Consider the following 12,963-nt stretch of genomic DNA (forward strand, 5'->3'; position numbering starts at 1 on the left):
GGTAGAGAGGACCTGGTTTTAAATCAGCCCTACTGTATAATATTACTTAATGATACTAGATTGATCAGACAACAATAATAAAGTTAGCTAACATTTCTATAGTATTTGTATAATCATAGAATTTGAAATTTGGAAAGGATCTCAGCAGTTACCTAGTTCAAGCCATGAAGGGGTCCCCACCATAAAGTACTCTGCAAGTGGCTATGTACCATTTGTGTTTAACAACTCCGAGTAGAGGGAAGCCACCACCTCTGGAGGCAGGCTGTTTCTTTGGGATGGCTGTAATTGTTAGGAAATTTTTCTTAGTCAATCTTAGATTGCCCTCTTTGTAACATTCAATCATTGCTTCTTGTTTTTCCCTCTGGAGCCAAGTAGAACATGTCTAATCCTTCTTGTGCATGACAGCCCTCAAATACTTGAATGTAGTTATCATCCACTCCCCCCACCCCAGTTTTCTCTTCTTTAGGTGAAACATCTCCAATTCCTTCAGCAGATTCTCATGTGACATTTAAGACCCTTTATCATCCTGGTGAAAGTTCACAAAGCCTTTTGCATATTATCATTTCATTTGATCCTTATAACAAGCCTTTGAGGGTAGGTGTTACTATTGTCCCTATTTCACAGAAGAAAAAGCTGAGGCTTAGAAGGTAAGTGGTGGATCCCGCAGCTAGGAGGTGTGGGAGGCAGAGCTCAAACCCCAGTCTTCTGATTTCAAGTCCTGAGCTCTTCCTAATGCATCATGTTGCTTTGCAGTCATTATAATGTTAGCTTTTTCTCTCATTAGTCTGACAAATGGTTACATTTTCTTCTCATCTTACAGACAAAAGAACATGATGTATCTATCTATGCAAACATAGATGTATATAGTTGAAGGCACTTGAAGCAACATCCAAAGGCTTGTGGAATGAAATTGTTGTGATAGAACGAATGCAAATGTCTTATGTGCAGAAATATATTATGTTCTAGCTGTGTATCTGATAACTAATCTCTTGTTTCATGTGGGCTTAACTGCTGTCAGAGGAGGCCAGAGGGCTGAGTTTAATACTGTAAACATGCATGTTGAGCAGAATTCTTTGATCCCCTTGAGTATTGTAGGTAGGGGTTTCCGCTCTGACATTAAGCTTTTGGCTCTTTTTTTTTCTTTCTTGAAGTTCAGAATAATTTTATTAGTGATCGAGTTCCTTCCAAAATCTTTCTCACGTTGTGTTCACCACAAAGAAAAGGAAATCTGCTCTCTCTCTCTCTCTCTCTCTCTCTCACTGTATGCTACAAACTTTATTTTGGTATTTGATACCTTTAAACTATTTGGATTTTTTAAAAGTAAACCGAGGCATGAGATAGTAGTGACTCTTACTATTCACTCTGAAATTTGCAGCCAAGGTAAAAACGGAAGCTTGAAGTATCAGCCTTTGCTACACTGTTAGCTTGAGACTATATCTTGTACAGAGTTTGAAGGTGGTTTTCTGCATTAAGAAATAAAAATGAGTGTCTAAGGTCAGGGATATGACTGGACAGATGGCATACTGTCTGTGCCTCAGGGGAATCATCTGTTTCTTTCTATGTATGAAAGATTTGTCTGTTTTGAATGCAAGGTGAATAGTAAAGCCTTGGTAGGAATGCTGCCTTCCCCAACCACTTGGCCTTGGAGTGTGTGATTTGTTTGCCAAAGACCTGGTAGCAGTTTAGCCTGTCAAAACGCTGCAAATTCACCGCAGTTTGCCAAAGCAAGCTATCAAAGTGAAATAACACACGCTAGCCGCACACACACATTCTCATTCCCCAAACGCTGATGCAGAAATGGAGAAGGATGATCAAAGATCATGGCCAGATTTCCTGTGTTTTCGACATGCTTAAGTGTAGACACAAACTGTAGGCACAGGGGATAATGCATTCTTACACAGTGACTGAATGATGGAGGTGAGGCAACCTCCAATGTGGGAGGCAGCATGTTGTTATAAAAAGAAAGCTGGACTTGGAATTAGGAGACGTGGGTTCAAATTCTGGCTCTATTATTTATGAGCTGTGTGACCATGGGCCAGTCACTCAACATCTCTGTGCCCATTTCCTTATCTGTAAAGTGGAGATAATAATATTTTCATGGCATACTTCATAGGGCTGTGGTGAGTAAGGCACATTGAAATACTATTTAAATGTGAATTATTCTTATTATTGCCTTCATTTTTTCTAGCCCATAGGATGATATCACTACTCTTGCAGCCCAGAAAATAATTTTGCCCTGACAGATTGTTGCAGCTATTCCATTTATAGGAAACCCAATTTCCTGTAGTATAATTAGAAGAATGTTGGATTTAGAGATCCTGGGTTCAAATCCTCACTTGGCCACAAGTTGGGCAAATAAGTTGCTCAATCCCTTTAGGCCTCAGTGAGGGGGTAGGAATAGATGAGACCTCTAAGTTTACTTCTGAACCCAAACCCATCATCTCAAAGGTTTATTCTCCAATGTATTTTCTTTTGTAACTTCATATGTTTTTAGCTTTACTATGAACCAGCCACTGGCACTCTGTGATAGAAAGGGTGTTTTTATACTTGTAGGCAAATAGAATGAAAATCTCCTTTGGTTAAATCATAATGAAACAGGAAAGCTTGACTGTTCTTTGCATTTTTCCCTATTCGGAAGAGAAGAAAAAAAAGACCCTAGAGCTCCTTATGGGCAGTTTAGGTGTCACAGTGGCTAGAGCACTGGGCCTGGAATCAGGAAGACTCATCTTCATGAATTCAAATGCAGCCTCAGACATTTACTGTTTACCCTGGGCAAGTCACTTAAACCTGTTTGCCTCAGTTCCTCATCTGTAACATGAGCTGGAGAAGGAAATGGCAAATCACTCTTTGCCAAGAAAACCCGAATGGGGTCCCTAAAAGTCAGACAGAACTGAAAAATGACTGAACAGCAAGGATCCCTTTGGAGACTTAGAGATGTGTTGATTTGTAGGTAATCACACCTAATAGCTTGAATTTTTTTTTTTAAGATTTCAAGGTGAAGTAGCATCATTGATTTTAATTTCCCTCATAATGTAATCCCCAAAACAATTTACTTTAAGCTAGGGGTTAACTTGGGGTCCATGGATAGATTTCAGAGTGTCCGTCAATGTGGATAGAAAAAAATTACACTTTTATTTTCACTAATCTCTAACTGAAAATTAGCATTTCATTAAATTATTAACATATAAGGTGTTCATAGGCTTCACCAGACTGCCAAAAGAGTCCATGACACACACAAAAAGGTTAAGCTTTAAGCTAAGAGCAAACATCCCCCCAATAACCTTAAAAACACAGACCACCCCTCCCCCAATTTCCTGCTATATAATTTTTCATCCTTTTGTCAAAGCTTGCACACAACTACTTTGGTTGTAAAAAAAAAAAGAAGTGGCCTTAATATTTCCTATGTTCCTGAGAGATAAAGTCTAATCTATGTTTTAATATATTCATGCTAAACATTGCAACTGTCTATTTTTAAGGGTAAAAGTAAGCAGACTTGGGTATAATATGCATTTTGATTCATAGCTAAAGTTTGCAAGCACTGCTATTTTGAAATTTTCCCTTTTCCTCCCTTGCACCAAAGGAAATACTTAATATCCCCCATCTTGTAGACTTTTAGGATGTTGTGGCTAGACTGTTAGGGATAGGCTTCATTTTTGAAATTCCCCTTTCCCTTTGGCTTTTGGGATGGTGACCTTTCCCACTTTTACAACTGCTATTCCCGTCTCTTTTTTTCTTTTCTGTTCTTAACTCCTATCATGGGTGACCCCAAAGTCTCAGTTCTTTTCTCCTCTTTCTAGGCTTCCTGTGTGACCTTATGTATTTCAACCAATAAGCTCGCTAATTCACATTACTTTCTAGATCTTTTGTATTTGCATATCTGTGTATATACCATTAGTATATACTAATTTACATTAGTAGAATATAAGCTCTTTGAGAGTAGGGACTGTTTCATTTCTTTCTTTCTTCCTTTCTTTTCTTTTCTTTTCTTTCTTTTTTTTTTTTTTTGGTCTTTGTTTCCTTTAGTCTAAGTAGAGTGCCTGTCGCTGGCTCTTTAATCAATGTTTTTTTAACTAGATTGACTTGACTTCAACTATTTTCTCTTTTCTAGATAGGAGCAAGGACTATACCTGTGATTTCATTGGTACAGGAAATTCCCAGGTGAAGAAATTCCCTCCATTAATGCAGATGGACATTTTCTCTGCAGTTTATTGCCCAAGAGGTTCAATGACTTGCCCAGGGCCATCGTGTCAGTATGTGTCAGAGGTGGGTCTTGAAGTCAGTTCTTTCTGGCTTTAAGGGTAGCTCTCTATTCACTGTGCAGCACTGCCTCCCAACCTCTGTTGTATTGTTTTCAAAATCCAGATTTCTAAGACTGACTTCTCATCTGTGTATTTCCCTTTTAATTTAATTTAATTTTTAATTTCAGGAATAAAACAACAATGTCCATAACATAGTGCAATAAAAAAGAAGATTGCAAATGAAAATGCTGATCTACTGTGCACAACTTGCTATTCCTTTCATATTTACAACAAAATTACCATGTAAATTTCTTTATTTCCTTTTTCTTTCTTCCTCCACCCCTCCCCCTCTGCCCTAGAGATGGCTCCTATTAGACACAAATGGGTATATCTATTTAAAATTGTTCTATACATCTATTTATCAGATCTTTCTCTGGATGCAGAGAGCATCTTTCTTCATATGTCCTTTATAGTTAATTTGGGTATTTATAGTAGTCAAAATAACTTATTTGCTCAAAGTCCTTCTTGAAACAATATTGCTGTTACTGTATACAATGTTCTCTTGGTTCTGCTCATTTCACTTCTCATAGTTTTTTTCCAGTTGCCTATAGGAGATCTCTATGTGGAAGTTCTGGCATTCCCTCTAGTGTTTTTTCTTCTTTGCTTGCCCATGGTTGTCACCAGTGCCTTTCTTTTTCCAGCATCCTAGAATCAAAATCACAGTGTCATCTTGTACTTGGTTATTGTCTTTTATTTCCATTTTCCAGTCTGTCACCAAGCCTTGTTAACTATCCTGTTGAAATATTGCTCAGAAATCTGGCTTCCTTCCATTTCCTCTGCTACTGCTCTAGCTCAGACCCTTATCTCTTCACACCTGTATTATTGCAACAACGTCCTTTTTCTGGTTTCTTTCTCTAGTTTCTCCCTTCTGTAGGCTATTCTGCAAAAACTACTGTCTGAATCATCTTTTGAAAATGCAGATTTCATCATGGTGCTTCCATTTTTTTCAATACCTACCAGATCCAGCTGAAACTATGCTTGCTGTCTAGCTTTTATGACTCTCTATCATCTGGCTTCCTTCCCCTGCTTGCCTGTTTAGCTCTATTTCCCATTACTCCCCCAAGTGTACATCTTGATCAGGCTGGTGTATTAATCCTTTCCATGCAAATTCTCACCTCTGTATATTTGTCCATGCTTTTCTCCCTACCAGGAATGCCCTCTATATACCTTTTCACATCATACTTGTTCTTTGAAACAGTGCTCAAATTCCACCACCCTTTCTCTGACAGCAGCAGCCTACACTGATCAATCTTTCCTCTGAATTTAGTGCCACAAAGATTGGTCAACAATCTATAATTATTTTATGTGTTAGTTTTATATTTTTAGTCTAGATTATGAGTTCCTTGGGGGAAAGCAACAAAGATGATACATTTTTTATCATTATTATTTTTTATTTTATTTTCAATTTATGGAATAAAACAAGCATTTCTGTAACATAGTATAATAGAAAAAGATGATTGCACATGAAACTACAAATCTACTATGTATAACTTGCTATTCCTTTTAAATATTTGATAAAGTTATCACATAAATTTCTTTTTTTTTCTTGCCTTCCTTGCCCTAGAGATGGCTACTATTAGACACAAATATGTATATATGTAAAATCATCCTATGCATACTTCTGTGTATCAGTTCTTTCTCTGGATGCAGATAGCATCTTCCTTCATATGTCCTTTGTAGTTAATTTTGGTATTTATAATAGTCAAAATGACATATGCATGTTTGGGACATAGCATGTCCCAAAAATAATAGTACAGTTTTAAGCTTTAATAAAAGTATAAATGCTATAAACTTACAAAAAAAACACTTGAAAGGTTATTTATCTTTTTCTTTTCTTTTCTTTTCTTTTTTTTTGGTGAGGCAATCAGGGTTAAGTGACTTGCCCAGGGTCACACAACTAGTAAGTGTCAAGTGTCTGAGGCCAGATTTGAACTTAGGTCCTCCTGACTCCAAGGCCAGAGCTCTATCCACTGCGCCACCCAGCTGCCCCATTTCTTATTAAAACTCAATATACCATCGTCTTGTTTTATATATCACTCTAGCTGATTTTTAACATTGGCAAAAACTTTCATGAGCTACTGCTTAGGGACTGAAAGTATTATATCTGTAATCCTAGTCTTAAGACCATTCAGAGAATGAGTTTTTGATGAATATGAGACATTTTTGATGTAACCCAAGAAAAAGTCTAATGGTGATAAACAGATGACATAAGTAGTCAAGCGAGAGAACTTTCTCTACCAGTGCACAGGTTTGAAAAAGTGTTATCCGGAAACTGTCACAAATGCAATACATCATTTAATATTCAAATCTAATAAAACCAGATAAGCATAAAAGAAAGTTAAATAATTAAACTTGCAAATGTTATTTTTATAAATGTGTGATAATCACACTTCTGAAGTTATTAAAGCTTGAAACTGTACTAAGATTTTTGGACACTCTGTATTTCCCTATCTTCCATAGCAAAACACAGACTAGAAATACATAGATGCTCAGAGAGCAGCCAGGTGGCAAGGTGAATAGAGCTTCAGGCCTGGAGTCAAGAATACTCATCTTCCTGAGTTAAAATCTGGTCTCGTGTGACCCTGGGCAAGTCACTTAATTCTGTTTGCTTCAGTTTCCTCATTTGTGAAAAAAAGCTGGAGAAGGAAATGACAAACCACTACAGTATCTTTGCCAAGAAAATCCCAAATGGGGGTCACAAAGCGTTTGACACAACAGAAACAGTTGAACGAAACAACAAAGTCCTGATTGATTGTCTGATTAATTAAAAGCTACTAAGAAACTGAGAAGCAGTGAAAAGTTTAAATAGCTAGTCAGTATTTCAATGGGCAGTTATAAAAATAGCAACTGAATTCAATTTACTCTAAAATCCGTAGTTCAAATGATTGATTCTTTTCCCAGTACCTAATTCTTTTTCTTTCTTATCTATCTTTGTTGCTTCCCCTATCTCCCCATTTGAGAATCTTTCTCTTTCTCTTTCTCTTCCTTGTTTGAACTGTTAGTAAGCAGGCAAAGGAAAAGTAGGCCTTCATATTAAAAAAAATTCATGTAAAATAATTTGGGAAATATCTCATATTAGCAATCATTGCAGCATTTGATTATGAGAACTTAATGAAAATTCCACCTCCTCCTCAAAAAACCCTCTACCAAAAATAATTCATAAAGAATAAAAGCACTAACATTATACCATAGTGCCTCTAATAATAATTTATATACCACTCCTTGCTAGACTGTAAACTTCTTGAAGGCAAGAAGTACTGATTTGCCTCTAGAAAAATGCCCTTATGTATGTTATACAGAATACTACTCCTCATCCCTTTCTGGCTTTTGAGAGCTGTTACATTGCCGTTAAGTACAGCTAGGTTGCAAAGTGGATAGAACACTGGGCCTAGAGTTAGGAAGACCCGAGTTCAAATCCAACCTTAAACACTTACTAGCTGTGTGACCCTGGGAAAGTCACTTAACCCTTATTTGACTCAGTTCTTCATCTGTAAAACGAGCTGGAGAAGGAAATGACAAACCACTCCAGTACCTTTGACAAGAAAACCCCAAATGGAGTCATGAAGAGTCAGATATGACTGAAATGTCTCAATAACAACTACACCACATTGCCCTAATTATCCATATTCAATAAAATATTATTTCCATTGCCGGGAAAGGTTTTATGTTGGGTATCACTGAATGGTCAAAAGACAAACAGGACTTCAAGTATTAATCCTTTTATTGCTGCCAGTCATTCTGGGCAAAATTATGTCTTGAAACCCACTTCAGCCTACAATTTAATCCAATTCAACAAGCTTTTATTAAGTATATACTATATGTAAGCCAGAATTAAAAAAAAAGAAAGAAATAATCCTTGACCTTAAGGAACTGGGTGTTCTACTAGAGGGAATATGAGTAAATAAATATAAGGCCATACAGTGTAATTCAAGGTAAAGAGAATGCCTATGAGGATCTAGGAAGGCTACCTGTAGGAGGCTGCACCTGAGCTTTGCTTTGATTGTCAGAGGTAGAGGCAAGGTAGGAGAGCAGTCCAGATATGAGGGAATTCCTTGTGTGAAGATATAGAAGCAGGAGATCGGGTGTCACACATGAGGAACAGCTAGCAGGCTAATTTGACTAGAACAGAGAGTGTGTGAACTGGAGAAGGGAAACTAAGAAAGAACAAAATATAACCAGGTCTGCTATAACATTTGTTTCAAAAACATGAATTTGTTCTATTGTGATTGATACATTGGGGGGTATTTTGAGCATAACCTGAATTTCAAGTTTGCTTCTGCATGATTACTTCTGTGAGAATGCAGAAAGCTGCACCATTTCACAAGAATTCACAAACTGCAACCCTTCCAATGCCCACTTCCACAAGCAAACTTCAGGTGTTTGTCAAGGCAGAGTTTTATTTTTGTTGTTGTTGAATTGCTTTTAGTCATGTCCAGCTTTTCATGACCGCCTTTTTTTTTTTTTTTTTTTTTGGCAAAGGTTCTGGAGTGGTTAGCCATTTCCTTTTCTAGATTTTTTCGATGAGGAAACTGAGGCAAACAGGGTTAAGTAATTTCCCCAGAGTCATGCAGCTAGTGTCTGAGGCTGGATTTGAATTCAGGTCTTTCTGATTCCGTGCCTGGCACTCTATTCACTGTACCATCTAGCTGCCTCAAATCTGGTACTGAAGGGGCTGGGGGTGGAGGAGAGCTCATCAGCATCACCTCCACCCTCACTCCCTTCCATCATGGCCTCTTGTCCTGAGGCCTGGAGTCACAGCCTGCCCAACTTCTGCCAGACTTTGTCACCAACCAGGCTCCATGGGAACCACGACATAGCTAAGCAGCAGCCTGAAGTCTAGGCCACCGATACTATTTACTGTAGTATTTATGGATTTCTTAACCATCTAAACATGCATAAAACTATGCTACCATTTTTATTAAGTTTCTATCTTTTTAAAAAATGTATCACTGATGAAGTTTTTGAGTGTCATATCACTAACCCCATTTTCCCCATAAACTCTGTGGTTTATGTTGCATGATTTTGCAAAGTGTAGTTTTTTTTGGAACACAGATATCACATTATAGCAGAATTGACTACATACCCACCTTTAGCTAGATAGTGCGGGGGATAGAGTCCTGGACCTGGAGTGAGGAAGCCTTGAGTTCAAATATGAATTTGACAAGTCACTTAACTTCTTCCTCAGTTTCCTTATCTGCTAAATGAGAATAATAATAACACCTAGCTCCCAGAGTTGTTGTGAAGATAAAATGAGATAACATTTGTAAAGTGTTTTGCAAGCCTTAGAGTTACATATAAATGCTAGTTATTTTTGTTGTTGCTGCTGTTATTGGAATAAAAACACAAAGTTCATTACTATGATCCCTGGTGTATATAACCTTCTTTCTCTTCGATCCCATCTTTCTTTCCCTATGACATTTAAATTTCTTCTGCCTCCTTTTACCCTTCCACTCTTCTTTAAAAACCAAAGTATAGTTTTAGTCTTACTTTTATTGAATAAATTGTTATTTTTGTTTCTTAACTTTGCACAGTCCAGACTATAGCAGAAAAAACAGACTCTCTTCTTTTTTTTTTGGTGCTGGCATAACTACATAGTAAAAGCAGTAATATAGGTCAGGAGGGTGGAGGGTGATGACTTTACTGTCTTTGCTTGGCTTTTGTTCTTTTAAAATTTCATTTGCATTCCATTTGGGGTAGATCTCGGAATCAGAGAAACCTTTCTAGCTTTAGTCTAGACAGTGTCTGTGTGATTTTTTTTTTCTTTTTTTGGACAAAGGTTATAAGTTGGGTTTTTAGGGACTACAGGATACCCATGAAGGGTTAAAAGCTTATTATAAGAAATTTTCTAATCATGAATCAGAAAGTTGCCTGGGTCCACGGACTTAGAATCACATCCACACACAGGCAATTAGAAGAACTGATTTAATCTTAACCTTTTGCATTCTTGTTAACTTTTGTAAACTGCCTACTTTTGTTGACTGCCTTTTGCTAGGTGTGGTTGTATGTGGGTGATGGAATATGGCCAGTCTTAATTGGTGGAGTGATTTGTCTGGTTAATTCCAATAATGAATGAGATGAGCATGCTAACTAGTCATTCTCATACAAATGGCCATAATATAAAATCAATGCATATCTTTAGCCTTAGATATATTTAAAATTGTTTCTGGTTTTTACATAATTTTTACAAATTCTACTTCCTGTTTTTAAAATTAAATTGCTTGTTACTTGTATGTGGCTCTCAATTCATTCTTCCCCTTGTGGTTTATTGGCCTTTGATAATAAAACATTTCCCATTCATGTTACATGGTATTATACCAAAAAAACTGGCAGCAAGAAACTTCTTTCAAAGTTGAGCTTTCAGAGAAATAGGGCAGATAATAGGCATTAAAAACTAGCATTCCACTATGCTGGTTCATAAAATTATGCCTCTAGGGATCTGGACAATCACCAAAGGCTCCCTGTTCCTTTCATAAAAAAAATTAACATGATGCAACCAGTATTTAGAGAAGAGTAATCTGGCAAGTGATTTTCAAGTTGGATTAAAGACGGGTAAAAAAATAGATTGGGCTTAGAAAAATCAAGTGTGAGGCAGTTACAAAAGTTAAGTCAAACCAAGAAATATTTATTAAGGATCTACTATGTGCCAGGGGATACAAAGAAACATTTTTTAAAAAGTGTCCCTGCCCTCAAGAAACTCACAATATAATGGAGGAGACAACATATGAACAACTATGTACAAACAAGATATATGTATGTGTCTATATGTGTGTGTGTCTGTGTATGTGTGTATATATATAGACACATATCAGTATATTTATAGTGTCTGTGTATGTGTGTATATATATAGACACATATCAATATATTTATAGTCAGGTTAAAAATTTGAGATGTGAGTAAATAACGGCTTTAACTTGAGTGCAAGCCATAGGAACAGGAAAGATATTACTAGGGGAGAATTGGCAGGACTTTGTGATTGACCAGATTCAGGGGAGGAGGGATTAAGTGGTTGAAAGAGAGTGAGGAGTCAAAGATGATTCTAAAGTTTTGAGAGAGTCACTGGAATGGTTTTCTCGTCATCCAAAACAAGGAAGTCAAGAGGGAGAACTGGACTTTAGGTAAGAGGATAATAAATTTTTAAAAAAATATTGACGTAATAGTGGAATGTCCAAGTGAAAATGTTCAAAAGTCAGTTGGAGATAGAGGAGGACAGAAGAGAGATTAGAGCGGATCGAAATTCTGGATCTAGTCACCAAATATGATGACTTCCTCCCTCTTGCTATGTGTTCTATTTCTGCTTTTGTCCTACTCCTTAGGGTTTTTATTCACATGGACTTTCTGTGCCCGACTTGTGGTAGAGCATTCCAAGCTCACGTTGGTCTGATTAACCGTAGTTAGATGCACTATACCTTGACTCCACTCCAACATAAAGATGTCATTTTTGATCCTCTTTGAGAATTAAGGACAACAACCAACCAACCAATTAATTGTTATCTAGAGACTCTTCTTGATATGTGTTTTTCCTTTCTTTTCATGATATTGTTTTCTTTTGATTTTTCTCCTAAGTCTTTGACTCAGGCCCCCACTTATGCCCTCTAAATGTAGGTGCTATCCCAGGTTCTATTCTCTGCTCATTTCTCTTGTCTCTATTTCTCTCCTATTATTATATCCATCAACTGTCATCTCTGTGTAAATGATTTCCAAATCTATATCTGTAACCTTAATCTCTTTTCATGTTCCAGGCCTGTATTTCCAACTACTTACTGGATACTATGATCAGATATTTGGCTTTCATCTCAGATTCAACATATCCAAAGCCAAACTCATCTCCTTTTTTATTAATTTATTTTAAACTTAAATACTAAAACTTAAATACACAATAAGAAAAGAAAAATTATAAACTTAAATATTAAAACTTAAATACAAAATAAGAAAAGAAAAAAAGCATTATCATGTTATCATGTGCACAGCAGAATGTGAGAGGATTCAAAATATACAGCAATAAATTTCCATTTCAAGAAAGCCTATGTAATAAATACTATGCATTATATTCAGAGCTGTCCATCTTTTTTTTGCTTCCTTTTAAGTTTCTTTTGTCATACTCATCTTCTTACTCTTCCTGTTCCTCAATTCTCAACAACAAGCCATCTCTTCCTTTTATTTTTCTTTTGGTGAAGCAATTGGGGTTAAGTAACTTGCCCGGAGTCACACAGCTAGTGAGCACTATGTGTCTGAGGTGGCATTTGAACTCAGGTCCTCCTGACTCCAGGGCCAGTGTTTTTTTCCACTATACCACCTAGTTGCCCCCATCTCTTCTTCCTGACTTACCTTTTCTATTAGACAGCATCATCCACTCAGTCAGCGAGGGTCAACGCTCTGTGACTACTCTATATCCTTCATTCTCCTACATTCAATCATTCACTAATCTGTATAATTCTACAATACCTCTTGCGTTTCTACTCTCATTTCCATTACACTGTCTTCATTCAGAAACTCAGTGAACCAGTAGTCCCTGTGAGAGTTGACTAAACCATCTCATTGAGTCATAGGATTTCAGAGTTGGAAGGGACTGACAAAGTGAACTATATATTCGCATTAAACCAAAGGATTCCTACAATAATGTACCTGATAGATGGTTATCCAGCCTTTGTTTGAAGACCTCATCCAA

The 12,963-nt window shown here is 36.9% G+C and overlaps 1 protein-coding gene across 4 annotated transcripts in view; it reads left to right on the forward strand.

Annotated features, from left to right (window-relative positions):
• Positions 1 to 12,963, forward strand: part of THSD4 (thrombospondin type 1 domain containing 4) — an 865,877-nt gene that overhangs the window by 62,314 nt on the left and 790,600 nt on the right. The window contains exon 3 of one of the 4 annotated variants that reach the window (XM_027852227.1): positions 4,109 to 4,263. The exons of the other annotated variants lie outside the window; for them this stretch is intronic. Within the exon in view, the coding sequence (XP_027708028.1) occupies positions 4,253 to 4,263 (11 nt within the window). The 5' untranslated portion in view covers positions 4,109 to 4,252. The remainder of the gene's footprint in view (positions 1 to 4,108; positions 4,264 to 12,963) is intronic. 4 annotated transcript variants of the gene reach the window in all.

Source organism: Vombatus ursinus, unplaced genomic scaffold, assembly GCF_900497805.2.
Source record: "Vombatus ursinus unplaced genomic scaffold, bare-nosed wombat genome assembly UNPS02009205.1, whole genome shotgun sequence".
Lineage (NCBI taxonomy): Eukaryota > Metazoa > Chordata > Mammalia > Diprotodontia > Vombatidae > Vombatus > Vombatus ursinus.